Here is a 24,274-nt window from a genome sequence, read left to right on the forward strand (position 1 = left end):
GTCACTATGGGCGTTAGAAACAAGAATACAGCTCTGTATGTAGACGAAATTTGTAGTTCATCCACAAGAAGAAATATCTGCCCCAGAGGACAGGGAAATCTTCATCAACATTTAGTTCTCTGGGACGAGCCCAGCCGATGTCAAGCATGCCATAGTTTTAGGCATTTATCCCGCGGTATTGGAGTATAATTTGTGTGGAAGAGTGCTCCAGGCGTCTTCCGGCTATACATTTCAGCCAGGAGACCTGGTTGGCGGGTATACTATACACCTACGGCCGTCAATTGGCCTGTTAGATTTGGTGCTCATCAACGACGACGTGGTGTGCCCTGACGACATGGCCTTCCTAGCCACTGCGAAACTTCTGCCACAACATGCGGCATGTTTGACTGTTGTGGCTATGACTGCAGCGGATGCACTGTACAATATATTCAATTTACATCCGCCATATGAGAAAGTCAATCATCAATTAGCTATACAGGCCCTTTTGATCTGGGGCGCATCGAGTAGCGTTGGATTTACTGCGCTCCAATTCGCCCGCGCAAGTGATGTCTATTCGATTCTTGTCACTGCCTCCCCAGAACAATATGATCTACTTCTGGAGCTCGGTGCGACTCGTTGCTTTGATTATAAGTCCCCCAGTGTCTCCTTTAATATCAGAGCAGCGGTGAAAGACCGTCAATGGGGTGCATTGACATGCGGTTTTGATGCGGTTGGGAACCAAAACGGTAACATGAGCTCTGCAAAGCTAATGGCTGGCTATTGCTCGGAAGATGCCACGCTCGTATCCGTCGTTGTTCAAAGTGCTGCTCGATTCCAAATGCCCCTCACAACGCGTAACAGGGACGTGGTTATCAAAGTTCATGATATGCCACATCCTATTACAATTCCCGCACGACCAGCCACTTTCCAGTGCATGGGGTGTGCTCCGCTGGGCTGTTGAGCATTACTGTACTCATTTCCGATCGCCGTCGGTTGATGTATTCGAAGGAACAGCAGAAGAAGCCTTGGAAGAGCTGAAGGCAACGGCCGATCACGGAAGAGGCTTTGGGAAACTGGTGCTGAAGAACCCTTTGCAATAGGATTGTGCAAGTGCTTATCGCTAAGATGGTTTATGCTGCTAGATGGCTGGAACCGCAGAAAGGCGTTGTGCCTCATGGATTAACTGGGAGAATATTATAATATATCCTTGATTAAGAATAACTTCTGAGCAAGATCGTGGGGTGTCTCGGATACTTGAAGCTAGTTAACGATCCTCAGGTGGGACTGCATCAATAAGCGGATATGGGGTGGGGGATCCGCCGGTAAAACCCCGACTCGTCATCCCCCTGATCACATTTCCAGTCGCTCAGTCGATTGAAAACCGGCGTACTTTATTTCAAAATCTGCTCAGTTGCATAGAACATATGGAGCCTTTTACAGCAGATGGGCTGGGTCTGGCCACGAAATGGACATGTCAATACTGCTCGGAGAGCTTTGTCCGGAAGGAACATCTTCGGCGGCATGAATCGAGCCATCTCGGATTGAGACCGTTTAGGTGCGAGACGTGTTCGCGCATGTTCGCTAGGAGGTGGGTATCTTGTGGTTGAATAGAGACACTGAAAATACTAACGGTCACAGAGACACCCTGAAAAAGCACCAGAGAACTCATTTCACGGAAAGTGATAGTGAAGAGCAGTCTTGCGCTTACGGACATCGGAGATCTCAGAAAGCGTGCCTCAACTGTGCCAAGGCGAAACAGCGCTGCAATAACAAATTACCGTGCCGTCGATGCGTGAATAAAAATATTCGATGTACATTTCCAACGTCTATTCCTGCGGCGGAGGATCTAACTTTTAATCACACGTCAGAAGCTTCTCAGTCTACGCTCTTTGTAGACGAGCACAACACATCCATTCAAAGCGGCCTTGATGACTATGTTGCTCTCGATATACTGCCCGTGCACGGGAGTCATCTTTCGTTCGAAGGTTCAGCAACTGCAATGGAGTACAACCAACAACAACCGGAGGATCACAACATATATTCAATCGGCAACGCCAATGAATATGAAGTATACCCCGAATATTCGTCACTACCTAATCATGGGTGTGATGAAGTCACTACAGCGGAGATGGTGTATACACGTTTACCAACAGAAGGGTTATCACCCACTGGAAAAAGCCTCGAGGAAGTTTCCTCATCATGCCAGAATGGCATAACAGAACATGAGCAATCACCTAGTGCACATAGCTCCTGCTGTACTCAGTTTCCAGAGACCCAACCTGATGAAGACGTGATTGCCACTGAGAGCTACGGGCACGTGAGACCCATCTCAGACAGCCAATATAAACAGATTTGGGATTTCTGGAAAATCCAACAGTGTCACTCTTGCACGTCACCTTTCATCAGTCCCTCTTTCCTGAATGCAATGGTGCAATTGTACTTCGAACACCATAACCCTTGGATGCCTTTTCTTCATCCGGGTCATTTCGACAGTAACAATGTCTCCTGGCTTCTTATCTTAGCGGTGGCGTCTGTCGGCTGTCAATACTCCAGTGTGAACAATTCGGAGGTCTACGTCCTAGCTTTACAGGATCTCCTACAGAGGGCTCTCCCAAAGGATGTAAGTTTGCCTTTCAAGTATCTTTCTTCAAATGTTCCCCCGTCATTTGAGCTGATCTTTCTAGGCCACGGAAGCCCTCTCATTTGACCAAGCTACTTTGGCGCAGTGCCTTCTTTTACGTAATACGAGTCTCCTATTCAGTGGCTATGAAGATGATATTCTTACTTCAGAGTACGAAAGGAACATGCTGATTACAATCACCAAGTCAATCGCGGACAAGATAACTAACAATACATCCTCTCTGGGTGCTTTGGCTCCATATGAGCGGTGGCGCCAGTGGGTAGAGTTAGAGAGCCAAAGAAGAACAGTATACTGCGTATGGGGTAAGATCTGATATTTGGAGTCCCGGAGTAACAGCTAACATACTTCAACATAAAGTCATTGAGTGTTGTTATTGGATGTTCAAAGATGCACCTTCGTCGATGGACCTCGATGACTTTCACGTAGCCCTTCCTTGCAAAGACATACTATGGATATCCAACCCGGAATTGTGGCAGCAACATCTGATGGCCAACCAAGGTTACCAATCACAAGGCATTTGGCGAAATCCAGGACCTCTCGCTAACCCTTAACCAATAGACACAATGGACGGGATAAGCCTGAAAACTGCGTTCTCTAATCCGGATTTACTCAACCGTCTGCTCGATGATAGCTCTGACCTTACTAATGTTGTGATACTTTTGGCATTTTACACCGAGGAGAGGCGCCTCTTGCGATCTTCACAACCGTGGTTCGCGGCTGACATATCTACGGGACTTAAAGAGCGGAAGCTCTACAAATGGCCTGACGATCTCACATCCTTTCGAACAGCCGTAGACGACAAATGTGAGCCTACTATCAGACGATTTGCGGCTCTACGGTCAGTGTCAAATAACACACCCACCTTTATAAAGGTGATATATCATGTCACAAATATCATGCGACGCACTCCATTGTCCTGCTTATATGCCTTGAGCGGGTGGCAGGTGACCGTGGAACAAATGGCCGCCGCAGCTACGTCCCTATCACACTGGATGCAGCAAAATCCAGTCCTGGCCCGAGAAACTTTTCTGCAAGCGGCTGCACTGTATAGTGCACTCCATGGCGAGACCGGTGGAGCCGGGTGTCACCATTTAGCCTTCCTTGTCGCCGCTCTCTATATCTGGGCGTATTGCATTGTGGGCAAAGGGGCAGGCGTTCATCCAATCGCGCACGAGACGCACGAGACGCGGCAAACCAGTCAACCGCTCCGCCTAGACAAAGACGTTCCAGATGACGTGAAAGAATCATGGGTCAGAGGCACGCTAGATGCACCTATATATGTCAAAAGTGCGGGCATCGTGAACGGTACCGAGAGCGCGATACGTGTGCTCAAGGGGTTCAGATGTTCTTTGGCTAATCAAAGGTCATGGCATTCACTTCGGCATGGGCTAATCTATGCTATTTCGGAGATGATAGATGGCAGGTTTGCGTCCCACAGCCCCGAACTGAGATCCAGGAGGCAACGAAAGAGCGCTATAGGGGCTAGCCAAGATTGATCACCACATCAAGTTCACATTAGGAGATCTATTGAAGTATAATGACTTGATTTGGATGTGGCAATTACTTAATCCTGTATGTAGTACCCGGCATTAATGGTCGGCAAGCCATTGTTATCTGTTATAGTACCTCGGTCCTTACGGATACAATATTGTTTCCACGGGTACGTTTCTCAAGTCCTGGACTTGGCTATTTTTTTCCGGTGGGATGTTAGGGCGACCACCGCTATCCGATGGAGCCTGCGGGGGGGCGACGAGTAGCCCAACTGGTGGGGTGTCAATTTACCCCATCGGCAAGGCCTAAAGTTCATAACTACCTGCGTAGACACAGTCATCAGTAAAAGCGCTGTATCACCTTACTACATCTCGGGAGGAGGTAAATGGTAACCACCCAACGTCCTCAAGTCCAACAAGTGCAAGCACACCGATATGCCCATTGTTGAACTGCTGGTCGCTCTACGGCGAAAAGCAGGAATGATGAGAGAGGAATTTCTGAATTACCACTATCAAGTTCATGGGTCATTGAGTACTGGGCCTAGTCCGTCGGGGGCGCCCTTGTATGTCGTCGTCCCGGCACAGGTGATCGTCACTTACACGATAGTAGGAAATACTTCCAGACCCATTTTGTCGACACCGCGTACCATGAGGGCGTTTCACAAAAAGTGCCCAATGCCCATCCGGTGTGGGCTTTCATTGATGACATTACAGAGCTGTATTTCAGCTCCACAGAGCACATGTCTCAGTTTTTTTGCGTCCGAATGGGTCACGCAGAAAGTAGGCCCCAATGGAGCAAACTTTTCGGACTTTAACGCCGTTCTGCCCATGTTGGTCCAGGAAGAAGCGGTTCCAGTCGCTGATACCAACTTGTAAGTTACTTCGACGAGTAAATTTGAAGAGCACGCGTTTGTTGCTATGTACTTTGTTGCCCTGAGAGAACAGCATCCCCAGGCCGAAGGAATAACCGCGAAATTCGCATCCATCCTCCAACGCTATGCTTCCGGGGATGTGTTGAAGTTGGTCGCTAACACACCTTCTGAGACGCGGTTTGACTTTGGTGCTTACTTCGGAGTCAGTCGCCCCCTCCCGCCTTATTATGTGTTCACAATTACACTTCGCGAAACGGACTCCATTGGTCCTATACGAACGGTCCAGGCACTCTTCGAAGAGGAGGTTGCAGACTTGTTAGATCTCTCAGCAACCTGGATTGGGGTTGGCGAACGCGCAGTTGTGCTGGACCAGACTGAGAATATTACAGTAGGTTTGCCAAGTCTGAAGTTGTGCTGGATGGCTAATGTATTCTTGCCCAGTTTGATCCACGCCGACAGCCTTACAAAACGATCTGACCGTCAGTTTGCGGGAGATTTGTCCAATTGTTATTCTAGGAAAGGAAGCTTCGTAGTTGGTCGAGAATTCTGAAGTATCTTGCCTCCTAGTATAATCATTTAGTACTCTGGATTTCAGCAACATTGAAGCGAGGGTCAACATACAATATACTTCCCATATTATCCTACAGGAACTGTTCATACTGACCTTGAATCAGCAGTTTCTTTACTTTCCTGTATGGCCGCGATAACGTATCTGAGTTTCGAAGTATAGCCAAAAAAATAAATAACATTGGAAGTGTTTTCATGTCCGACTCGACCCATTGAAAGTAATGTATTTTTATAAGATAGCTTCTGAACATCTGAGATTTCTTGGATATGCACTGATACCGCAATCGTAGAGTAAATTCAGTTCCATAATTTAGATACCTAATTACGCAATGGAAGACAAAGAAAAGCGCTTTACCGTCTCACACAGGGAAGAACCAGCTTTCCGTGCGAAAATATAACATTTTTCCCTGCGAACCTTTCTGGTACTCGGTCCCCGCCCTCGTGCCGAATTGGCGGGATAGTATTCGGGGTGTTTACCGACCCTATCTCGAGGCTGAGTGACTGGCCTCCGTCGAAGAGGTATGCTGCAGGGTACATGGGGATCACCACGGAGTAGATCTTCCCCGGAACGACCTCTGATTTACCAAGACTAGGCTGGCAGATAATCCTGTCGCTTTCAAAATTGCTGGCTACTTCATCGCGATGAGAAAGGCGGAAATAGCCGCGTGCAAAACTGTCCATCGGCTCACCGTGGTTCCCATGTAGCACGATGCTCTTTCCATCTACATCCATGGCGCGGAGGTAGATGAATAGGTCCAGGTCTTCTGCAGCAGTGCTCAACTCAAGCTCTAGATATGGCGACCCCAACAGCTCGAATGTCTCGGAAAACGGTCGCTTCATGGAGAAGTTGAGGTTCTCCTTATAGCCCTGGTAGGCAAAGGATACTTTTGGACCCACTGGTTTGGCCAGGGAGAGCTTTTTCTCCTGTGTGAAGTACAAGGCCACATCTTCCGCGTCCGATGGAGGGAAAGAAGTCTCATTTTCATGGTAAAACGTCTCCATGCTGTGGTGCTGGAGGAGTCGAATGCGAGGAATATCAAGCATCCCATTGTCCTTGCCAAAAAGGAAGAAGTCCAGAAACTTCCTCTGCAGCTCCAGGTGGCCCGGATCGTAAAAGGCACCTAGATGGTCTCCAGTATGCATCTCAAGCCATTTATACTTCGACGAAATGGTATTAAAGGCCCGAATGTTGCCAGGCAGATGAAGCTCCGGATCTGTCCAATTTCCAGCCAAGTAAAATGGTACCTCAATATCAGACAGGTTGCGGACTTTGTCCAAAACGGCCCAAACACCATCAGTCGGATATTCGGTTGCTTCCAATAGCCTTGGAAAGTCCACTCTGTTGGCAGCAAGCTGCGCCTCGTCCAGGGAACTATCCTGCTTACCTCCCTGGTAGGGCAGTACAATGTTGTGGTACCAATGAGACTGGAAGTTTTTGCTGTAGATGCCGCCTCGTCTGACCGCCTGGTATATATTACACGCAGACTCATACGATAGGACGCAGGCCAAATGGGGCGGCTTCTGCATCGCAGCCCAGTATCCTACCATGCCATAGTAGCTAATTCCCGAAAATGCGACTTTGCCAGACGACCACGGCTGGGCGGCAGCCCATTCGACAATATCGTAAAGATCTGGTCGACGACAATAACAACATTAGAAAAATTGGGCCTGAATACAGCAACGAGAAGGGAATACCTTGTCCTTCCGCATCGGCCTGGATTTTGGCCGATCTTTCTAAGCCAAATGGGTCAAGTTTCCCTTGACTCCCGCCGACACCACGGCTATCAACGCGAAGCAATGCATAACCGTACTCTTTACACTACACAGGAGGTATTAGTTAGAGGAGCACTAGACTGAACGGTAGAATAATTTCATGTTCTCGTACCCAGATGGTTGGCTCACATAGTTCAAAGCAGGCATCCGGACCCAATGGCTTGATACGACGGTACATTTCTGCGTAGATGGTCGTTTTCGGTAGTCCAAATGTAGAGGCGTGGTTATCCTTTCCGTAGGGTCCCATGCTGCAGATTACAGGGACTATCTCACCGTCCTTTGATGCGGTGGGAGGGAGGAATAAATCTGCGCAAAGCTCGATCCCATCCCGCATGGGTATGTAGATGTGTTTGATGCGGGTATATCCGTGGACATCAGCTTCAGTCGTCTGATACTTAGGTCGGATAACGTCCATGATGAGAAAATAGAGGGATCCAAGTGCTTTTTTTTTGGCGAAAAAATATTGAGAAAAGATATGCAGATCAATATCTCTCAGATTGGTATTGGAAGCTGCTGACCTCGCTGTCCGTATAAATGGTCCTTGGCATTTTACTGATTCTCCCAATTATCTTTATTGGACCTATAGGCTGTCTTCTTTCGGGGAAGACTAATCAGTCCGATGTCCCTTGTGCCTGGTTTACCCCAGCGACTGGTGGGGCCGAGGGGGCCGATGGAGCCGATGGGGCAACTTAATACAGACACCAATACGAGTAGGTTCTTCTTTTTGAAAAGGAAATTATTTGAATTGACGCAAAATGGCTGTATTGTATTTGGACTTTTTTGCGGGGTCCTGCATACCTAACCAGGTCCTGGGATCTGGATTGGGGCACTAGAGCTACTTGTTCATCGTTCCGTTAAATGCATAGATCCTCGAGTACTCCATTCGAGTTGATCCTCTAGAAATAGGTAAGAGCGTCTACTGAGAGTCAAATGGATATGCACACTGTCACTGGCTGTGCTGATGACCCAAAGGTGAATTGGTCTTCGTAAAAGCCTTGCCTATTAGAAACCTGAATGCTAACATGGCCGGTCAGTGTTGGTCAATCAGAATTCGCTACACCGTTTTGGCAAATATTTGCGGCTATGTCTTCATCGGAAATCTGTATGCGGCAGGCCTCGCTACGGGCTTTGCTCCTTTGGCACGCGATCTCCACGTCGAATTCAACGAGCTGACCGGGCTCGTCTCCTGGGCCGTCTTTGCTCTTGGTGTTTCGAATTTATTCTGGATGCCAACAGCAATGTGCATTGGTAAGCGGCCAGTTATCTTGATCTCAATGGTGGTCTTCCTAGTCGGTTGTATATGGAGCATCAAAGCGAGCAGCTTCAGAGTCCTGCTCGTCTCCAGAATTGTGGCTTCATTCGGTACGTAACCTTACCATGATTCCGGAAGGTATGCTCCATATTTGAAACTAATATCAGTTCAGGGGCGGGGTCTATCGAGGCTCTGGGTCCCTCTATTATTGCTGGTAAGTGTTGCCAGCCAAGCGGTTTGCACACAGGCTCACACATTATAGATCTCTTTTCAGAGCAGTATTTCGCGACTGCCATGGCGTTATTCGCCTTAGCACTTACTGCCGGATCTCAAGTTGGCCCAATGGTTGCTGGCTTTGTCATCGGTAGCAAGGGCTGGAGGTGGTTCTTTATCGTCTGCACCATTCTCATTGCAGTCAACCTCCTAGCTTCAATAATCTTTTTACCCGAAACAACATTCAGGCATTGTTTAGTAGAAGATGTGAACACTTCCGAACTTGGAAAAGAAGCAATGCAAACTGTCGAGCACAGAGAACATGAATCAGTGCCGACAGGCGCACACATAGAGGACACTTCGATTCCGGGAAGCTATTGGAAGGACTTGATTGCGTTCAGAGGACGTGGCCTCGAGCCGGAGGGTCTCAAAAGCTGGCCTAAGCAGTTTTCTCTACCGTTCCGTTTCATTTGTGTGCCCACAGTTTTGTTTGCCACATGTGCCTATGGCATCTTTCTTTCCGGGTATTTCCATACAGATAAGCCTACGAGTCACCACAACCTGCAGCTGACTTCATTCTAGGATTGTTATCATATCAGCAATTGGTCCACAATTCCTATCAGTTCCACCATATAACCTGTCATCATCAGCAATCGGTGTTTACACTCTTGCCTCCTTTCTCGGCGTTGTTATTGGATACCCGATTGCTGGTCCGTTCACGGACCTGCTCTCCAGACAGGCAGCTCGCAGACACGGTGGCATACACCAGCCAACGGACCGCATGCCGGCTCTAATTATTCCCTTTCTGATTGCACCACCTGGGCTAATCCTCTTCGCCTATGCAGTTGCCAGGGGTGATTCTCTGTATGTCTCCGCCACGGGATATGCCATGCAAGCGGTCGCCCTCGTCTTTGTCCCTTCAGTGACGATGTCCTATATTATGGACGTCTATCCGCAGTCAGGGGGGGAGGCCATGGTGCTCATAAACGCGGGCAAGAACGTCGTTGCTTTTGGAGTAACGGTTTCCAGTGGTAGTTGGGTGGGGAAAGAAGGGATCATCAGGCTTTTCTGGGAATTGGCCGGCGCGCAATGGGCTGTTCTGGCGCTGGCACTTCCACTGTATGTTCTTGATTCTAGAGTGCAGAAATTCGCAACGCATTTTGTTTAGGTGGAAGCTACAGACGACTGTTAGAGTCCGAAGGAAGCGATTGGGAAGTTGAAACATCAGGTCTCTGCTTCATTTTTGGACTAACTGCGTTCGATGTCCAAATAAGACTGTGATTGCTCGATAGGATGATGGAGCTGAAATTTCCTAACCTAATCCGGCACTTAACACTTATAGTCATAACTTAGGCATAATCCTATTGTATGTTCTTTCCTGAGGCACAAAACTTCCTATATAGGATTAGCGCATCGCCTATTTCAACCACCACCATTTTTATGTAGATAGTAGTGCCTAGGTAGTTCAGACCATCTCCATGACGCAGGACCTCGACCTTCCATCCTTATCTAGACAAATCACAGCTATGGAGAAGCTTCGATAACTCTTACTACCAGACTGCACTATGTCACTTATCTCAATTGCTGTCTGATATAAATTCTGCCGTCGCCTTCCGCACGAACATTAAAACCTTTCTAATACGCCGCAAAATGAATCCAGACTGGTGGCCGGGAGAGGACCACGAGAGATTCACCAAATGGGCTCTATCACAGGGCATAGAGATGAACGGGGTCAGTCCTGCGAGATTTCCCGGTCGAGGACTGGGCATGATCGCCACGCGGGATATAGAAGTAAGATTTAAAGCCTTCCGAAGGAGCGCCTATTCTGACCATCTCAAGGCAGATGAAGCCATAGTGGTAGTCCCACTAAAAGCAATGCTAACCATTGAACATCTTCCTGCGTCTTTCACCGACAAATTTCCTCCAGGAACTCCCGTTCATGCTGTACTGGCTGCGTTCTTTAGTAATGGGGACCCAGAGGACCTGAGTGAGTATGACCTGTGGCAGAAGACCTGGCCAACACGGCAGGATTTTCAAGACAGCATGCCAGTCCTCTGGCCGCAATGGCTAAGGGGATCTGACCCGCAATCTCCCAGAGCAACATTCCTTCCGCCCTCGATCTCAGGCGCGTGGAATACGATCACGAAACGTGAGAGCGTGCTTGAGTACGAGTCATCTCATCAGAATCTCCTCCCTCAGCAGCAGAAGAGACTTCAGCAGGCGTGGGACAGCATTGTGGCTGTCTTCCCCAACACAGACCGGGGGAGTTTCATATACCACTGGCTCATCGTCAACACGAGAAGTTTCTACTATCTGATGCCGGGACAGGAGCGGCCCGACGATAGGAATGATGCTATGGCCATGCTTCCTTTCGCGGATTATTTTAATCATTCTGATGTCGCGGTATGTGATGGTGTTTGGTATGGATTTCTGGGATCTAACTAGGCCGTTAGTGCAACGTCAAGTTTGACGGGGAGAAATATGTCTTCCGAGCCATTAAGCATTACGGTATTGATTCATTCCCACCCATTTATGAGAAAAGGGGAGTCTGACATGTTCCAGACGAAGGAGAGGAAATATACATGAGCTACGGGCATCACCCGAATGATTTCCTCCTGACAGAATGTAAGTACTCTACCGAGACTGGCATCTGCCTTACAACTAACGTGCAAACAGACGGATTCTACCTCGACGAAAACGAATCTGAAGTAATATACTTGGACGACATCATATTCCAGGATCTCAGTCCAGCTCTCCACGAGGAATTAGATCTCCAGCAATATTACGGGTATGCACGTGGATTCAACTGCCGACACCTCCCTCACGAGTAACCCTTGTTAATGTACATCCAGCAACTACCAAGTCACAGTTGAAGGCGCTTGCTACCGTACCGAGATCGCTGCTTGTATAAAATACATGGCGCTTGACGACTGGCGGAACTACGCTCTTGGGTACTCCGCCAAAGGCGTCGACGCCGACAAAACCACGGCCATCATCAAAGAATGGATAGCGGCCTATGCAAACGAAGCACACACGACAACCAGCCTGCTGAAGAATGCCGCGTCGGGTGAACAGGACCCAAAGAACCAAGAAAAACTAGCCTGGCTTCTGAGACGCTGGAGACAAATCGAAGATCTCTGCAAGACAGCAACCGAAGCTGTATCATGCTAAATGTGGGGATCCAGCGCACAACACTCGAAGGGCGAATGCTCACCGCTTGCGTTCTTTAGGCTCCCCCAGGATGTCAATTGGAATAGCGCCTGATTCCCTCTGTTTCGATCCCTGTTGCTTCGCCAGCACCAGGTGCTTTATTGTATAATTCACCACACATTTCATGCCTAGCTCCTCGCCCCGACGGACAATATAGCCATTCATGTACTCAATCTCCGTGGTTTTCCGTGCTCGTACATCCTGAAGCATGGAGCTAGTATTCTTCGCGGTTTTATCCGCCAACCGCGTGACCAGCGAGCGTAGACGCTCCGGTGAGAAACGACTCTCGATGCCAGGGATGCCCTGGAGCTCGGGTAGAGCGCAAATCACGCTCGAGATCTCCATCAAAAGCAACCGCATGATGCGCGTGAAGCTGTAATTGTAGAGGAGCTCGCCGTTCTTGCAGTCCATGATCGCCGTCAGGGGGTTAATAACGGAATTTAAGGCCAGCTTCTCCAGTTGGTAGAGCATTAGCGAGGACGGCGTCTCCGCGACAGCCACCAGTGGCGGCGTCAGGGTCAGCGTACGCATGAGGTATTTCGTGCTCGGAGCCACGTCCACGTCTTTGTCGCGCATTTCACCGACTGCGTTTGCGGGGAGGGCGGAGCCCAGGATTGTTGTGCCGAGACCCGTGTGCAGGACCTGGAAGGCGTCCTTGCGGGCGAGCCCGTGAGAGATGATGCCGTACATGTAGTGCGGACGGTGTCGTGGATCGGGGAAGAGCTTCTGATTGACCTCGTCGATGACACCCATGCCATTCTGGAGAAATAGCACCGTGGAATCGGGGGTCAGGCGGTGGGCGACGGATTCCAGGGCGACAGCTGTCATGGGAGTCTTGACCGTGACAATGAGACACTCGATGTGTTCATCGTCTTGCGCTGACTGGGCCAATGATTCCTCGATGTCTTCCTCACGCGGATCCGGGTTAGGGGTGCTCTCTTTGCTATGCTCCGCAGAACCGTCCTTGTTCCAGTACGGGATGGAATACCACGTTTTGTCATGAAGGACGTTGACATCAAAGCCCGTTTTGATATCGTCCAGGCCATTCGTGTTGACAGCAAGACACTTTTTCTTTGCCAGCCATGCGCGATAGAGGTCTGGATTGTGCAGGAGCAGTGTAAGGGGCGGAGGAGAGGGTCGACTAGCCAGCGAGTGCGCAACAAACGTGCCGACGTTCCCTAGACCGAGAACATGAATGCGCCCCGATAATCGGCGTTTGCCACTATCCCGCGACACATCGTCAGCATCTTGCATCCACGTCGCAAGGAAGCGTTTTGGCACGGCTGGCCGGATAGTCGATTTTGAGGAAAGGAATAATTCCGAAATGCCGGTCCGCAGCAGCGGACGGCGCCCTAGTATGTACAACACTTTGGAGGATTGTCAAAAGCGTATATGGCCAAGCAGTAGATGCAATCCGGTAAGCCGTAGACGAGAGATGATCAGGAAGACGGCATGATACCAGGATGCGAGTATGGCGCATTCGACATTCGAGCTTCCTGATAAGGAACGATCAATAACGTGAGGCGGAGAATTGTGGCTGACCGCCCGGCTCACCGCCTGCAGATAAAAAATCGACAGTATTGCATTGCTTCCGCAGCACAGCAGCCCTTTCACTCGCCATAGCTCACCTGTCTCAGACGCCATGGACGTCCCCGATCTGACGCCACTGCTGGAGCAGCTGGATGATAATGTTGACGACCTCGAGGAGGTCCTGGCCCCGATCCTGAACAGTTCGCTCACGGAGACGTCCAAGAAACTGCCTGTATTGGATAAGGCAAAGTTCCATGTCCTGGTCACCTACGCGCTGGAATCTCTAATTTTCTGTATGTTTGCCACCGTGTGCTTGCCATATGCGCAATTCACTAATGGGTTTAGCGTACCTCCGTCTACATGGAGTGAACGCCAAAGAACATCCCGTTTTTCGGGAGTTGACGAGAGTCAAGCAGTATTTCGCGAAGATCAAAGCGCTGGAGACAGAGCCAGAACAGCGGACTATGAAACTCGACAAGGAGGCGGCGGGACGGTTTATCAAACATGGATTGGTAAACATACCCCTACCACCAACGGAGCGAAACGCTAATATGGGCCAGGCTGGCAATGACAAACTGGATATGGAGCGAAAGGAACAGGAAGCCAAGGAGAAGGCGCGCGCGCATTTGAGAGCCTCGCTACTGGCGAAGAAGGCCGGAGCAACACCGACAGAATCCACCAAGAACCCAACGAACGAATCGCACTCGGAGGCCTCTAGTGACGAATCCGAAGGTGAAGCCGTGAAGGAGAAACAGAAATATAAGAACAAGAGCAAGAAGAAAGAGAAGTCTGAAGATGCCACAGACAAGTCTTCCAAGAAGAAGAGCAAGCGGAGCAAAGAAGGCCGCAAGGAAGAGAGTAAAGAACGCAGGAAGAAAAAGATGGAAAGGCGGAAAGCGAGACAGTCGTAAGTGCCAGGGATCATTCGCGATATAATTGACAAGGGATGGGACGGCTGGTACCACCATCTTATCAATACTGCTACTTCATCCGCATGCATTGTTCGTCTCCGGCGCTGATATGCCCCTATACGGACCGGAACGTCCTAGCCAGAGCATTTGGGCCTTGGATAACTCGCTGAATGAAGGAGTATCCAGTGTGTCCCATATTATTTTCATCTGGGAACTATCGAAAGCAGCCTTATGTTGGATCAGGAGCCCGCCATCTGTCAGGCGACTTGGTTTGCTAGCGACCATTTTCCTGAATCAGTGCTTTCAGTTGGATGCTGCTCTATCAGCGTCTGTGGTCCTCAATGGTTTATGAAATTGATGATTATCCAACAGAAGGGAATCTTCTTATTCGATAGGATATTGATAACAGACTATAGGAAAGACATTCCCAAGTGGTGTATATAAAAACGAGGCTTGTTATTCGTACGATTCAACTTACGATTCGAAAACTCCATCGAGATACCTGTAGAACAATTCACTACACGGCACTTTAGGCGGGATCTGAAGGACTTCCTGAGGAACTTCGGATGAAAATGGATATGGAAGAGCACATGAACAGCACAGCCTGGTGGATCTAGTGACTCACAACGAAGATATCTTCCAGGAAGTGAATCTTCGAGAACCAGCATTACAACACTGCTTTCACATAGGAAGTCAACAACAGTCTTACACGATCCTGAGATATTTTCTACCTAGATAGATCTGTCGCGAGTATAGACATATCCATGCCTGCTGCATTGGATGTACACGTCGCATCGTGGATCCACTGGAATGTAAAGGTATACGAAAAATACGTATTATTTGGTGGGCAAATACTGTAAATAACCGCTCCCTGTAATCCCCGACGCTGCTGACATAACTCCATTCCCCCAACCAATCAGCAGCCCCAGATTTCCCAGCGGTCGGAGTTTTCTCGATTCTCCGCCCGACGGTTTGTTTCTCCGCCTCAACATCTGTCCATATAAAAGAACCAACCCTCCCTCACTCCCGCTATCCCGGACCCCTTCATATACACCCCTACCACCACCCCAACACCCACGTATCCAACCAACATGCCTCGTCAACGCCGTGGTGCCGCTCCCGCGCCTACTCCTGCGCGCAGCGCCCCTACCAGACCTACCGCCGCTCCCGCCAGACCCGCCGCTGCTCCGCAGTCGCAGCAGCAGCACCAGCCTCACTCGACCGCCGCCCACCCTCAGCAGCCTCATCCCCAGCAGGCCTACCCTCACCCACCTCCCCAGGCCGCTCCCGTGCAGCAGAGCTCCGGACCCGGCCTGTTCGGACAGATGGCCTCCACCGCCGCGTAAGTTCCCGACATCCTCGGCTACGACGTCGAGGCGAGGCTAACAGTATTTCTCCCGCAGTGGTGTCGCAGTCGGCTCCTCAATCGGTCACGCCATCGGCGGTCTCTTCAGCGGTGGTGGCTCCAGCGCCCCCGCTGAGTCCCAGCAGGCTCCTCCGCCCGCCCAGGCGCAGCCCATGGACTCCGGTCTCTGGCAGAGCAGCGCCACCAACAACTCTTGGGAGAACCCGGCCTGTGAGACCGATGTGCGCAACTTCCGCAAGTGCATGGACGAGAACCAGGGCAACATGAGCATCTGTGGATGGTATCTTGACCAGTTGGTATGGTTCCTTGCATTGACGAGTTATAACGGGATTTTTGCTGACTATTCCATAGAAAGCTTGCCAGGCGGCGGCTAAGCCGTACTAAAGCTCCTTGGATGCTTGATTTTGTGGACAGTTTCTCCATGAATACATAAATCTGGTCTGATTGTAATCCGTCGAGACCGCTGGTCCTGATGGAAGTGTTTGCATAGTGGCGTAATCCCCCGATATTGTATACCATCTGTATTTTGGGTTTGACATGGTTCTTATTCAATCTGTCTGGTCGAATCCCCGACAGACACTTCAAAAAGAGAATAAAAAGACGCATTCCACTCTTCAGCTATTTGAACATACGCTTCAGGTAAGATAAAACAGTGCTTCGTAGATTTGCCATCAAGCCCGAACGCCAATCACTCGTTACAACTGATTTCTACTGACTGTCCGTGTCTCGTCGGGGTTCAAAATTGAGCTGCGGAAGGTCAGTAGCTGGGCATGCCCACAGAGCAGTCTACGTACCTGATTCCCGTTGTAGAATTGCCGGTCATCCTGTTCGCCCTGTTGGTCCCTCAGCGTACGAATATTGGGCCCTCTAGATGCCGGCGCACGTGGTCTAGGAGTATTACTCCCGGAAGATGAGCCGTTGGAAGCGGGAGGCGTCTCGGATGACGACGCTTGACCATAGCCAAGGAATGACCCTACCAGACCAGTTGCCATACCCGCAGCCGATGAAACGAGCCCATACACAGAAGAGACTGCTCGCACGGGTAAGCTAGACCCAGAGGACGAATATGCCTCGGTGTAGGAGTTTATTGGAACCATGACCAAGTTAGCGCTGGGTCCGAGCCCGAGCTCTTCGAGCTTGCGCTCTTCTTCGGCAATGGTGAGGGTATGGTTCGGCAACGGGGTCAGGATATGCTTGAGGGTGTACGGACGTTTCCCTTCCACCATCTGACTGTCAATCCAAGGACGGACGTCCCTACCGATCGTTTGGGAGGGAGCAAAACTTGACCGAATAGAACTTCCATCGAACAGTCGAACTTGCAGGCGGTATTGTTGGGGAGGTGAGGTGGCTGGTGTTCGGGGTTTCTCTTGAGTGTCATTGACGGTTTCGATAGTCGGTTGGCGTTTGGTGATGTTGATCTTGGGCTTCGGAGACTCCTTCGGCCTAGCTTCCTGGTTCGATGAAGGGCTGCTGGGAGCGAGCTTTTGCTTTGGTTTTGGCGGCTGAGGTTTTGATGCTGGTGGCTGAGACTTTCGGGTAGACTGGGAAGATTGAGATCTTTGTTCTGTCGCTGCATTGTTGTCTGTGCTGTCGCTCCGAGTCTGGGGTTGAGGAGCTTGTGGAGGTTCGGATGGAGTAGATGTAGGCGATTCAGGGGCACGTGCGGAAGAAACTGTAGGCGCCGTTGGTCGACTTTGAGGAGCACTCGATGAAGCCGTCGCTGCTTGTTCGGCAGTATTGCTATCGTCTAGCGTAGCCCGGAGTCGAGCGCGAAAATCGTCCCTGGATATCTCGGGTACGATATACTCCCGTAGCATGCCATTTCTGCGATCAGTCAGACATGACATCTTCCATGTAGAAAATACAGAAACAGGAGCCCTACTTGATCACCACTACGGTGGGGAATTTCGTTATCGGACAGAACGATGTCAGAAACCCGGCTTCCTGGCTATCTTTGGGGAGCCGTAGGAGAACCGACTTCGTGGCCAGTAGCTCCGTGAACTACAAATGCATCAGCACTGGCGTCCAAGTCGAGTGTATCTGCCGGAGCTGCTTACCTCCCCCTCCGATAAGTACTCGTCCTCCCACTTTGAGCTCGTCTCTCCATCGTCTGCGCGCATTTCTGTTAGCCATGCGGGGAACCAACGGCTGGGGAAGCTGTCGAGAACGAACCGCGAACGAAGCAGATCACTGCTTTCGCCTGCGAGACAGCCAAGGCGATGCCTTCCTGGAGCGACCCGGAGAAGAAAGTCGCAGGCATTGTATTCGAGGGCAAAACGAACGGACAGGGGAGTGAAGTGGTAAGGAGGGGAGGATGATGTAGTTGGCGACTCAGTAGTTTGGAGCTTCCCGGACCAAAAGACCGCCGGCCGCCGATCACGAGCGCCCCTCGACTTTCCGCCCGTCTTTCTTTTCTCCAGCGCCATTCCTCAACACCACCACTCTCGTTTTGCCCAACCCGTCAACAGCCAGGTTCTCCTCCTGCCGTGCAATTGAGCATGCGGTCTGTCTTCTCGGTCCTTCATCGGACCGCCGGGACTGCGTGGCAGTCACCAACCGCGTCGCTGCGGAGCTCTCGCATGGTCTTCAAGCTGGATTCCATCTGCGCCAGATGTCGCCGCCAACAGATCCGTTTCCAGAGCCAGTTTAACCAGATGGGGGATGACCCGCGCTGGCTGTCTGTTGTCGATCACCCTTCGCAGATTGTCCGGACGGGGCGGAAACACGGGCCTGGGTTGATTATCCTAGGTATGAAGGTGCGCACTGTGCGGACATAACAGGCACTAATAGATGCCCTATAGCATTGATCCCTATCATTTCGTTCGCCCTCGGGACCTGGCAGATCCAGCGACTCGATTGGAAAACCAAACTGATTGCCAAATACGAAGATCGCCTGATCAAGCCGCCTCTCCCGCTGCCTCCGAAGGTCGACCCGGAAGTCATCTCAGAATTCGATTACCGTCGCGTTTATGCCACCGGACATCTGAGGCACGATCAGGAGATGCTTGTTGGTCCTCGTATCCGTGAGGGTCAAGACGGTTACGTGGTCATGACCCCTCTCGAGCGAGAGGACGGAAGCACTGTGCTGGTCAACCGTGGCTGGATCTCGCGCAAGTTGGCAAACCAGAAGGATCGCGCGGTGGGATTACCACAGGGAGAGGTTACCGTCGAGGGTCTTCTACGGGAACCGTACAAGAAGAACATGTTTACGCCGGAGAACAAGCCGGAGGATGGAAAATTCTACTTCCCTGACGTCCAACAGATGGCTGATCTGACCGGCAGCCAGCCAGTTCTGATTGAAGAGACCATGAGTAAGCTAATCTGCTAAATTAACTATACATGCAAACCATACTGATGCTTCTAGTCCCGGACATGGTGGAGCATTTGGACAGAGAGGCCAAAGGCATTCCCATCGGCCGGGCGGCTGAGGTGAACCTTCGGAATAACCACAGCCAGTACATCTTCACCTGGTAAGCTCATACGAACATCCTCCCAGCTGTTTCCTATCAGTAATGGGCTCGCTAATTCTCATCAGGTATGGTCTGTGCCTCGCAACATCGATCATGTTGTGGATGATCGTCCGCAAGAGACCGAACGAGGCTACACGTCGTGTCCGTCAGAACCGGAACTGGTAGATCTCAACAAGTCTTTAACCGGCGTATTCATTGGTGGCGTTGTCTCATTTCAGGAATTCCATGTGTTTATTTGTTTTCATGGCGGCATTGCCAGTCTCATGTCCTGCAAGAGTTCTTTGGGCAAATGCTTTTGTGCAAGGGAGAAGACCGTGTTGGCGCTGTTAAGATGGCGTTGTCTAATAAATCAGTATCTTTGATCGGTCGTCATAAGGGAAAACCGCAGCTTACCGTCTCATCAACGCTATCACATCACTTTCGTCAACCGTCTTTCGCCCGGCATGTCTGGAGTACGCCGCCAGGTCCTCTCCTGCCTGTTCAAAATACCATGCGGAGGCCTGCTCGATGGCGGCCAGAGTGGCTTTGCTGATCTTGGCTTTTGACCCTGCTCTTGAAGGCGCAAACCTGGTGGCTAGCTTGCGGATTACGCCAGACGGGATGTTGGGGACCGGAATCCCATGCCGCGACAGCTTCTTCTGCTTCGTTCCTGGTGCAACACGGTCTTCTTCGCGCAACCCTCCCCCAACGATACCGGGACTTTCGCTGAGCGAGACTCGAGGGGGGATATTGAGATCCATGCCAAATCCAGCAGCTGTGTCGCCAACATCGCCATCATCCGAAGCCGCCCCTGCATCGGCTTCTAAATCAACTGGTGGGAGCTCAAATCCATCATCGTCGTGCAGCGTTCCGTCCATGTCATCGCCCTCACCAGGTTCTGGAGGGGACGGGAAATTGAAGTCAAGATTGAACCGTCCCAGGTCATCTGTCTCTCCGCTATATGTATATTAGCATCATGTATATAGACCATGCGAAATCTCCAACGTACCCTGCATCAAAAGCACCTTGACTCATCATAGTTTCGTCCGCCCCTTCATCCTGACCGAAACCCGTTTGGTCGCCAGCATTGGACTCACTCTCCAGTTGGGTGGCCTCCCCAAAGTGTTCACTCAATCGGGGAGCTCCAAAACTCATCATGGACAGTCGCGCGCGGTCGCGTTCACTAACGTCTCGTCGCGGGTACTCAACCGTGATATCTTCGACGTCAACCTCAGCATCGCCATCCTCAAAGGCAAGCGACAGCCGAGGGGGTCGCGGATCTGGACTCGCTTCGTCGACCTCCTCTACATCTTCAAGCGGTAACGATAATCGCGGTCTCTCCACGGCCGGTTCGTTATCCAGCTCCTCGATCTCGTCTCTTTCGGGTTCGGGTTCCGGGGGCGGTTGATCTTGCGGGGAGGACTTGATCGGTTGCGATGTCGGCGCAAGAGCTATTCCCAGTCAGCTAACCATAAATAACCTCATATTCAACCCTCTATCGTTACATGGTTGATCCGAGGAGGCAGTTCCGTACCCTTTCCCAGATTGCGTAGAATATCAAATGTCGTCTCGCGCTGGACACGCCCACTCCGTCTCCGGTCCCGACCTGGCGTGTTAGCCGCCCGGCGTTGCATCGCACGTAGCCCATATGGTGTCGACGGCGCAGCCACTGGCCTTCCCCGTGGTGTAAAGCGAGAGGGGGTGCCGGTTGCGAATCGACTAGGTGTGAGGGGATATCTCGTTGAGCCAGTAACTCGGCGCAGCTGCATTGGAATCTGATTAGTTTCGCATACATCGAGGCTGTGCTCAGGTTACGTACACCGGTGAGGGTTGTGTCTCCTATCGGGGTAAACGATTCAGAGACGATCGACTCCCGCGGTGAGCGGCGGGCACGCGGGTTGGGGGTTGTTGACATTGTGGACGGAGAGGCAATTGGCTGTCATGAAACAAAAAGGTAGAATACCGCACAGCGTAAAGCTATGAAGGTGTTTGAGTGTAGACTGGGCGACGGCCCATGGGAAAAGAGAGGAGAAGTGGGATGAACAGAACGTCAGGGCAGTTGATGAAGCGCGTCACAATCATAATAATAATGCCGGTCGCACGCTGATTGGTTAGCCTTATCGATAAGCAGGATAGCTGAGTCATCATAAAAAGTTGTCGCGGCGTTAAGAGCTTCATGCGACAATTCCCCATTACTACTTCACGACCGGCCATTGAAAGAGTTTCCGGATCTACATACACAGCAGAACGTCTCAGTCTTGTTTAAAATGTCTGGCGAAAACCCCAACACTTCCGGTCTCTCGGCGAAGGTCGACAAGAAGCGCAAGAGAGAGGCTGAGGAGCCTTCGAAAGAGAGCAAAGCTACCGCTCCGGCTGGAGGCGCTGAAGGTCCGAACAAGAAGAAGAAGAAGGGAGGAAAGGATAAGGGTGCTAAGAAGGATAAAAAGGACAGAAAGAATAAGAAAGACACTAAGGATAAGAAGGAGAAGCCTCAGCAAAACGCGGAGCCCAAGGACCCGAAAGTCACCGAAAGCAAAGGCGGGCTCAATGAGGATATTGGAAAGATGGACGGTGGATTGCTCGCCGATCATCTCATGCAGAAGTCCAAGCGGCATAATAAGAATATCACTTCCGTCGAGCTTAGTGATCTGAGTATCCCAGGTATGCTCTCCTACATCTATACTCCTTACCTTGTACTGACTGGGAATAGACGTCGCATTCCTTGACACCTCGTCATTTGAGGGTCGTCGTCAGCTGGATCAACTACCTGCATTTCTCAAAGCTTTCTCCCCTAACAAGGGAGTCGGTCTGGCTCAAGCTTCGGAGGCCAAGGGCACTCCCCATACACTGGTGATCTCTTCCGGTGGGCTGAGAGCGGCGGACGTAGTAAGGTATGATATTGCGCATTTTGGAAATTCATCCCGGAAAGCCATCGCATTCTGACTCCGCATAGAGCGCTTCGTTCCTTCCAAACCAAAGAATCGATCATTGGGAAGCTGTTCGCAAAGCACATCAAGCTGGACGAGGCGAAACAGTTCTTGGACCGCGCACGGTAGGTCTTACTATTTGGGCTCTAACGCTGCACCACTAACTTCTTGCAGAACGGGCATCGGAGCTGGTACTCCCGCTCGCATCTCCGATCTGATCGACGCAGGTATGTAAATTTCAAGAATGTGATATCAGTCCTCATTGATCTAACGGCCGCAGGCTCTCTCAAACTTGATGAACTGCAGCGAATTGTTATTGATGGATCTTACGTCGACCAGAAACAGCGGGGAATCTTTGATATGAAGGAAACTCACTTCCCACTGCTGCAACTTCTTACGCGCCCTGAACTCAAGGAAAGATACGGGGCGAAGGAGAAGAAAATTCAGATCCTAGTCTTCTAGATGATTGCACGAACAGGCGTTGTATAGGTTAGGGCTTGTTTTCTCCAGCTACCAGGGTTTTCTCCATGTGCACTTTCTACCATTAAACATCCACTTCCAATACTATAAAGTCTTTTCCACTGAAAAATACGTATAGTCCATTCCTAGAAGGAGCAGGAAACCGCAATTTGTTTGACATACTCAGTATATAGTACCTCTCGAGCCTGCGCTGCTGTCGTATTGTTTTCGGCAATTCAATACGGCTGGTATTCCAATTTTTGCAATACAATCAATTGATATCCTTTCGGGAACCATCTAGTGAATTGACAGCCTGGTTATATGGTATTATTGGGCCTAGTTTGACTCGCCTTGCGCATTCTCGTGGGCATCATATGAGGAAGTGAATCTCCTTGCATGATGCAGTTTTCTGGTGCAATATACAAGGCTGCAGCGAAAAGGGCGTTAACCTGCGTCATCACTGAGCGTATTAGTACTTGACTTTCGACGCCCAGATGATCCGCTGGGCTTGTGATTCAACAACAAGAGTCAATGTTCGGAAAGAGTGATGCTGTTTTCGGTCAAAAATATTTCTATGAGGATGTATCACCTCTTCTTTTATCCACCTACTACAGGCCCTTCAGCGAATTCGTAGACTTCGCAGGTTATGTAGTACAAATTGCAATGGACTAGTTATATCTCAATTGCTCTACGGCTTTATACCCCTGTCAATTACGCACGAAACAGAGTTGCATGTCTATGTCATAGTTCCCCCATCTATTTTGTCTAACCCTATCCCGAGGAATCCGATCGTTTTATCTGCACAGCGGAAAATATGAAGTACCATATGAGAGAACACAGCCTTTTAGAATTTTCTCTGCTTTTTCTCCACTGCAAAGTGTCGTCCAATATCGGGGTCCCATCTCGATATGTGAAGGAGAAAGTAGAACGGCAATGCAGATATCGTACTGGAAACGGCATCAGTGCCAAAATGAAAACATCAAAGATTATCAGGAGGTATAATATACCTCAGTCGGATAGTGGGTCTCTATTAGCCTCATTTTGGCTCCTCGCTGGTCCTTTTGGGCCGTTGTATCTGCTCCTAGTAGAGGCTGCACAGTTAGACAAGTATTTAAAAATTCATCTGCTCTATATCCAGTCTTGGAAACAACTTCCGGCAGGTTCCGCCGTGGGTGCATCTCCATCTGGTTTTCTCGAAGAATATCTAGAAAATCCGATTGTGATTTAAGCGGACAACGCACGGCAGGACGTTGAAGCACGATGCAACCATTTGCATTATATCTGGCACGGGAACATCACGACCAGAGAGAATTGTGCCAAATAAGGCGTCATTTAAATTGGTATGGTGTTGAAAGACTAAGCCTCAGGCCACTTGAAAGACACTGGTTAAGGTGAGCTGATGTGATCGCCAAGAGTGCTCGACACTACCGCCACCCCCATTCGGAAGTACAACTTTCTTCATTTGCAAGCCACAATGATTATCTGAGGATCCTTGGCTGTTGGACAACAGACACGGCCGATAACCAGAGAGCACTTCGGTCCAATACTGCATAGGCTTCACTTGGTTCTGTACTTGAACGTAAGTGATATATGAGACATAAGAACGGGCGTTCATCGGCGATAGGTGTCGCCCGT

The 24,274-nt window shown here is 50.3% G+C and overlaps 14 protein-coding genes across 14 annotated transcripts; 10 read left to right on the plus strand and 4 right to left on the minus strand.

Annotated features, from left to right (window-relative positions):
• Window positions 1-6: 6 nt before the first annotated feature.
• Window positions 7-1,181, plus strand: BDV59DRAFT_207211 (uncharacterized protein; the record flags this gene model as incomplete). The annotated part of the gene is made up of 3 exons (XM_073694950.1): window positions 7-39; window positions 116-856; window positions 900-1,181. 3 exons carry the CDS (start codon window positions 7-9, stop codon window positions 1,077-1,079), a joined length of 954 nt encoding a protein of 317 aa, XP_073548921.1. The 3' UTR covers window positions 1,080-1,181.
• Window positions 1,182-1,330: 149 nt separating this feature from the next.
• BDV59DRAFT_207213 (uncharacterized protein) lies at window positions 1,331-4,116 on the plus strand (the record flags this gene model as incomplete). Its single annotated transcript, XM_073694951.1, has 5 exons — window positions 1,331-1,567; window positions 1,618-2,599; window positions 2,664-2,922; window positions 2,978-3,118; window positions 3,179-4,116. Exons 1-5 carry the CDS (start codon window positions 1,404-1,406, stop codon window positions 4,114-4,116), a joined length of 2,484 nt encoding a protein of 827 aa, XP_073548922.1. The 5' UTR covers window positions 1,331-1,403.
• A 429-nt stretch (window positions 4,117-4,545) lies between these two features.
• BDV59DRAFT_207215 (EthD domain-containing protein) lies at window positions 4,546-5,460 on the plus strand (the record flags this gene model as incomplete). The annotated part of the gene is made up of 4 exons (XM_073694952.1): window positions 4,546-4,673; window positions 4,721-4,890; window positions 4,988-5,370; window positions 5,424-5,460. The coding sequence occupies 4 exons, from the start codon at window positions 4,546-4,548 to the stop codon at window positions 5,457-5,459; spliced, it is 717 nt and encodes a 238-aa protein (XP_073548923.1).
• Window positions 5,461-5,900: 440 nt separating this feature from the next.
• Window positions 5,901-7,737, minus strand: BDV59DRAFT_192529 (CocE/NonD family hydrolase; the record flags this gene model as incomplete). Its single annotated transcript, XM_073692057.1, has 3 exons — window positions 5,901-7,180; window positions 7,245-7,368; window positions 7,435-7,737. 3 exons carry the CDS (start codon window positions 7,735-7,737, stop codon window positions 5,901-5,903), a joined length of 1,707 nt encoding a protein of 568 aa, XP_073548924.1.
• A 521-nt stretch (window positions 7,738-8,258) lies between these two features.
• On the plus strand, window positions 8,259-9,955 carry BDV59DRAFT_192530 (MFS transporter; the record flags this gene model as incomplete). The annotated part of the gene is made up of 5 exons (XM_073692058.1): window positions 8,259-8,294; window positions 8,357-8,684; window positions 8,747-8,788; window positions 8,837-9,311; window positions 9,370-9,955. The coding sequence occupies 5 exons, from the start codon at window positions 8,259-8,261 to the stop codon at window positions 9,953-9,955; spliced, it is 1,467 nt and encodes a 488-aa protein (XP_073548925.1).
• A 482-nt stretch (window positions 9,956-10,437) lies between these two features.
• BDV59DRAFT_192531 (uncharacterized protein) lies at window positions 10,438-11,958 on the plus strand (the record flags this gene model as incomplete). The annotated part of the gene is made up of 6 exons (XM_073692059.1): window positions 10,438-10,578; window positions 10,627-11,190; window positions 11,241-11,295; window positions 11,350-11,412; window positions 11,464-11,575; window positions 11,640-11,958. The coding sequence occupies 6 exons, from the start codon at window positions 10,438-10,440 to the stop codon at window positions 11,956-11,958; spliced, it is 1,254 nt and encodes a 417-aa protein (XP_073548926.1).
• On the minus strand, window positions 11,648-13,467 carry BDV59DRAFT_14765 (ketopantoate reductase family protein). The gene has a single exon (XM_073687305.1). It carries the CDS (start codon window positions 13,249-13,251, stop codon window positions 11,998-12,000), a length of 1,254 nt encoding a protein of 417 aa, XP_073548927.1. The 5' UTR covers window positions 13,252-13,467; the 3' UTR covers window positions 11,648-11,997.
• A 143-nt stretch (window positions 13,468-13,610) lies between these two features.
• BDV59DRAFT_175935 (Sas10/Utp3/C1D family protein) lies at window positions 13,611-15,060 on the plus strand. Its single transcript, XM_073689348.1, has 3 exons — window positions 13,611-13,820; window positions 13,873-14,039; window positions 14,088-15,060. Exons 1-3 carry the CDS (start codon window positions 13,640-13,642, stop codon window positions 14,436-14,438), a joined length of 699 nt encoding a protein of 232 aa, XP_073548928.1. The 5' UTR covers window positions 13,611-13,639; the 3' UTR covers window positions 14,439-15,060.
• Window positions 15,061-15,529: 469 nt separating this feature from the next.
• BDV59DRAFT_201018 (uncharacterized protein) lies at window positions 15,530-16,188 on the plus strand (the record flags this gene model as incomplete). Its single annotated transcript, XM_073693723.1, has 3 exons — window positions 15,530-15,780; window positions 15,842-16,100; window positions 16,156-16,188. 3 exons carry the CDS (start codon window positions 15,530-15,532, stop codon window positions 16,186-16,188), a joined length of 543 nt encoding a protein of 180 aa, XP_073548929.1.
• Window positions 16,189-16,427: 239 nt separating this feature from the next.
• BDV59DRAFT_14784 (UBX domain protein) lies at window positions 16,428-18,130 on the minus strand. The gene is made up of 5 exons (XM_073687310.1): window positions 17,977-18,130; window positions 17,862-17,914; window positions 17,687-17,805; window positions 16,599-17,628; window positions 16,428-16,551 (listed from the first exon to the last, which is right to left on the minus strand). The coding sequence occupies exons 1-5, from the start codon at window positions 18,062-18,064 to the stop codon at window positions 16,513-16,515; spliced, it is 1,329 nt and encodes a 442-aa protein (XP_073548930.1). The 5' UTR covers window positions 18,065-18,130; the 3' UTR covers window positions 16,428-16,512.
• A 62-nt stretch (window positions 18,131-18,192) lies between these two features.
• Window positions 18,193-19,421, plus strand: BDV59DRAFT_14795 (cytochrome oxidase assembly protein SHY1). Its single transcript, XM_073687313.1, has 3 exons — window positions 18,193-18,552; window positions 18,606-19,115; window positions 19,169-19,421. Exons 1-3 carry the CDS (start codon window positions 18,303-18,305, stop codon window positions 19,276-19,278), a joined length of 870 nt encoding a protein of 289 aa, XP_073548931.1. The 5' UTR covers window positions 18,193-18,302; the 3' UTR covers window positions 19,279-19,421.
• BDV59DRAFT_175941 (uncharacterized protein) lies at window positions 19,109-21,292 on the minus strand. Its single transcript, XM_073689349.1, has 5 exons — window positions 21,073-21,292; window positions 20,788-21,016; window positions 20,263-20,704; window positions 19,668-20,210; window positions 19,109-19,615 (listed from the first exon to the last, which is right to left on the minus strand). Exons 1-5 carry the CDS (start codon window positions 21,166-21,168, stop codon window positions 19,516-19,518), a joined length of 1,410 nt encoding a protein of 469 aa, XP_073548932.1. The 5' UTR covers window positions 21,169-21,292; the 3' UTR covers window positions 19,109-19,515.
• Window positions 21,293-21,445: 153 nt separating this feature from the next.
• On the plus strand, window positions 21,446-22,760 carry BDV59DRAFT_175942 (uncharacterized protein). Its single transcript, XM_073689350.1, has 5 exons — window positions 21,446-21,914; window positions 21,964-22,144; window positions 22,207-22,305; window positions 22,355-22,407; window positions 22,461-22,760. Exons 1-5 carry the CDS (start codon window positions 21,521-21,523, stop codon window positions 22,640-22,642), a joined length of 909 nt encoding a protein of 302 aa, XP_073548933.1. The 5' UTR covers window positions 21,446-21,520; the 3' UTR covers window positions 22,643-22,760.
• A 628-nt stretch (window positions 22,761-23,388) lies between these two features.
• BDV59DRAFT_175943 (uncharacterized protein) lies at window positions 23,389-23,916 on the plus strand. The gene is made up of 2 exons (XM_073689351.1): window positions 23,389-23,586; window positions 23,647-23,916. Exons 1-2 carry the CDS (start codon window positions 23,454-23,456, stop codon window positions 23,865-23,867), a joined length of 354 nt encoding a protein of 117 aa, XP_073548934.1. The 5' UTR covers window positions 23,389-23,453; the 3' UTR covers window positions 23,868-23,916.
• Window positions 23,917-24,274: the final 358 nt, after the last annotated feature.

This window comes from Aspergillus ambiguus, assembly GCF_047715705.1.
Source record: "Aspergillus ambiguus strain CBS 117.58 unplaced genomic scaffold BDV59scaffold_11, whole genome shotgun sequence".
Lineage (NCBI taxonomy): Eukaryota > Fungi > Ascomycota > Eurotiomycetes > Eurotiales > Aspergillaceae > Aspergillus > Aspergillus ambiguus.

What these genes read in the sequence shown, in the direction of transcription:
- BDV59DRAFT_14765 (XM_073687305.1), bottom strand. Translation starts at nt 13,251, where the DNA reads ATGCAAGATGCTGACGATGTGTCGCGGGATAGTGGCAAACGCCGATTA.
- BDV59DRAFT_175935 (XM_073689348.1), top strand. Translation starts at nt 13,640, where the DNA reads ATGGACGTCCCCGATCTGACGCCACTGCTGGAGCAGCTGGATGATAAT. An exon ending in GCTGGAATCTCTAATTTTCT is followed by an intron (nt 13,821 to 13,872) that starts GTATGTTTGCCA and finishes TAATGGGTTTAG; the next exon opens with CGTACCTCCGTCTACATGGA. An exon ending in GGTTTATCAAACATGGATTG is followed by an intron (nt 14,040 to 14,087) that starts GTAAACATACCC and finishes AATATGGGCCAG; the next exon opens with GCTGGCAATGACAAACTGGA.
- BDV59DRAFT_14784 (XM_073687310.1), bottom strand. Translation starts at nt 18,064, where the DNA reads ATGCCTGCGACTTTCTTCTCCGGGTCGCTCCAGGAAGGCATCGCCTTG. An exon ending in AGTGATCTGCTTCGTTCGCG is followed by an intron (nt 17,915 to 17,976) that starts GTTCGTTCTCGA and finishes AAATGCGCGCAG; the next exon opens with ACGATGGAGAGACGAGCTCA. An exon ending in AGTACTTATCGGAGGGGGAG is followed by an intron (nt 17,806 to 17,861) that starts GTAAGCAGCTCC and finishes ATGCATTTGTAG; the next exon opens with TTCACGGAGCTACTGGCCAC.
- BDV59DRAFT_14795 (XM_073687313.1), top strand. Translation starts at nt 18,303, where the DNA reads ATGCGGTCTGTCTTCTCGGTCCTTCATCGGACCGCCGGGACTGCGTGG. An exon ending in GCCTGGGTTGATTATCCTAG is followed by an intron (nt 18,553 to 18,605) that starts GTATGAAGGTGC and finishes GATGCCCTATAG; the next exon opens with CATTGATCCCTATCATTTCG. An exon ending in TCTGATTGAAGAGACCATGA is followed by an intron (nt 19,116 to 19,168) that starts GTAAGCTAATCT and finishes TGATGCTTCTAG; the next exon opens with TCCCGGACATGGTGGAGCAT.
- BDV59DRAFT_175941 (XM_073689349.1), bottom strand. Translation starts at nt 21,168, where the DNA reads ATGTCAACAACCCCCAACCCGCGTGCCCGCCGCTCACCGCGGGAGTCG. An exon ending in CAAGGTGCTTTTGATGCAGG is followed by an intron (nt 20,211 to 20,262) that starts GTACGTTGGAGA and finishes ATATACATATAG; the next exon opens with CGGAGAGACAGATGACCTGG. An exon ending in GTGATAGCGTTGATGAGACG is followed by an intron (nt 19,616 to 19,667) that starts GTAAGCTGCGGT and finishes CTGATTTATTAG; the next exon opens with ACAACGCCATCTTAACAGCG.
- BDV59DRAFT_175942 (XM_073689350.1), top strand. Translation starts at nt 21,521, where the DNA reads ATGTCTGGCGAAAACCCCAACACTTCCGGTCTCTCGGCGAAGGTCGAC. An exon ending in TAGTGATCTGAGTATCCCAG is followed by an intron (nt 21,915 to 21,963) that starts GTATGCTCTCCT and finishes GACTGGGAATAG; the next exon opens with ACGTCGCATTCCTTGACACC. An exon ending in AGAGCGGCGGACGTAGTAAG is followed by an intron (nt 22,145 to 22,206) that starts GTATGATATTGC and finishes GACTCCGCATAG; the next exon opens with AGCGCTTCGTTCCTTCCAAA.
- BDV59DRAFT_175943 (XM_073689351.1), top strand. Translation starts at nt 23,454, where the DNA reads ATGAAGTACCATATGAGAGAACACAGCCTTTTAGAATTTTCTCTGCTT. An exon ending in ACGGCAATGCAGATATCGTA is followed by an intron (nt 23,587 to 23,646) that starts CTGGAAACGGCA and finishes GGTATAATATAC; the next exon opens with CTCAGTCGGATAGTGGGTCT.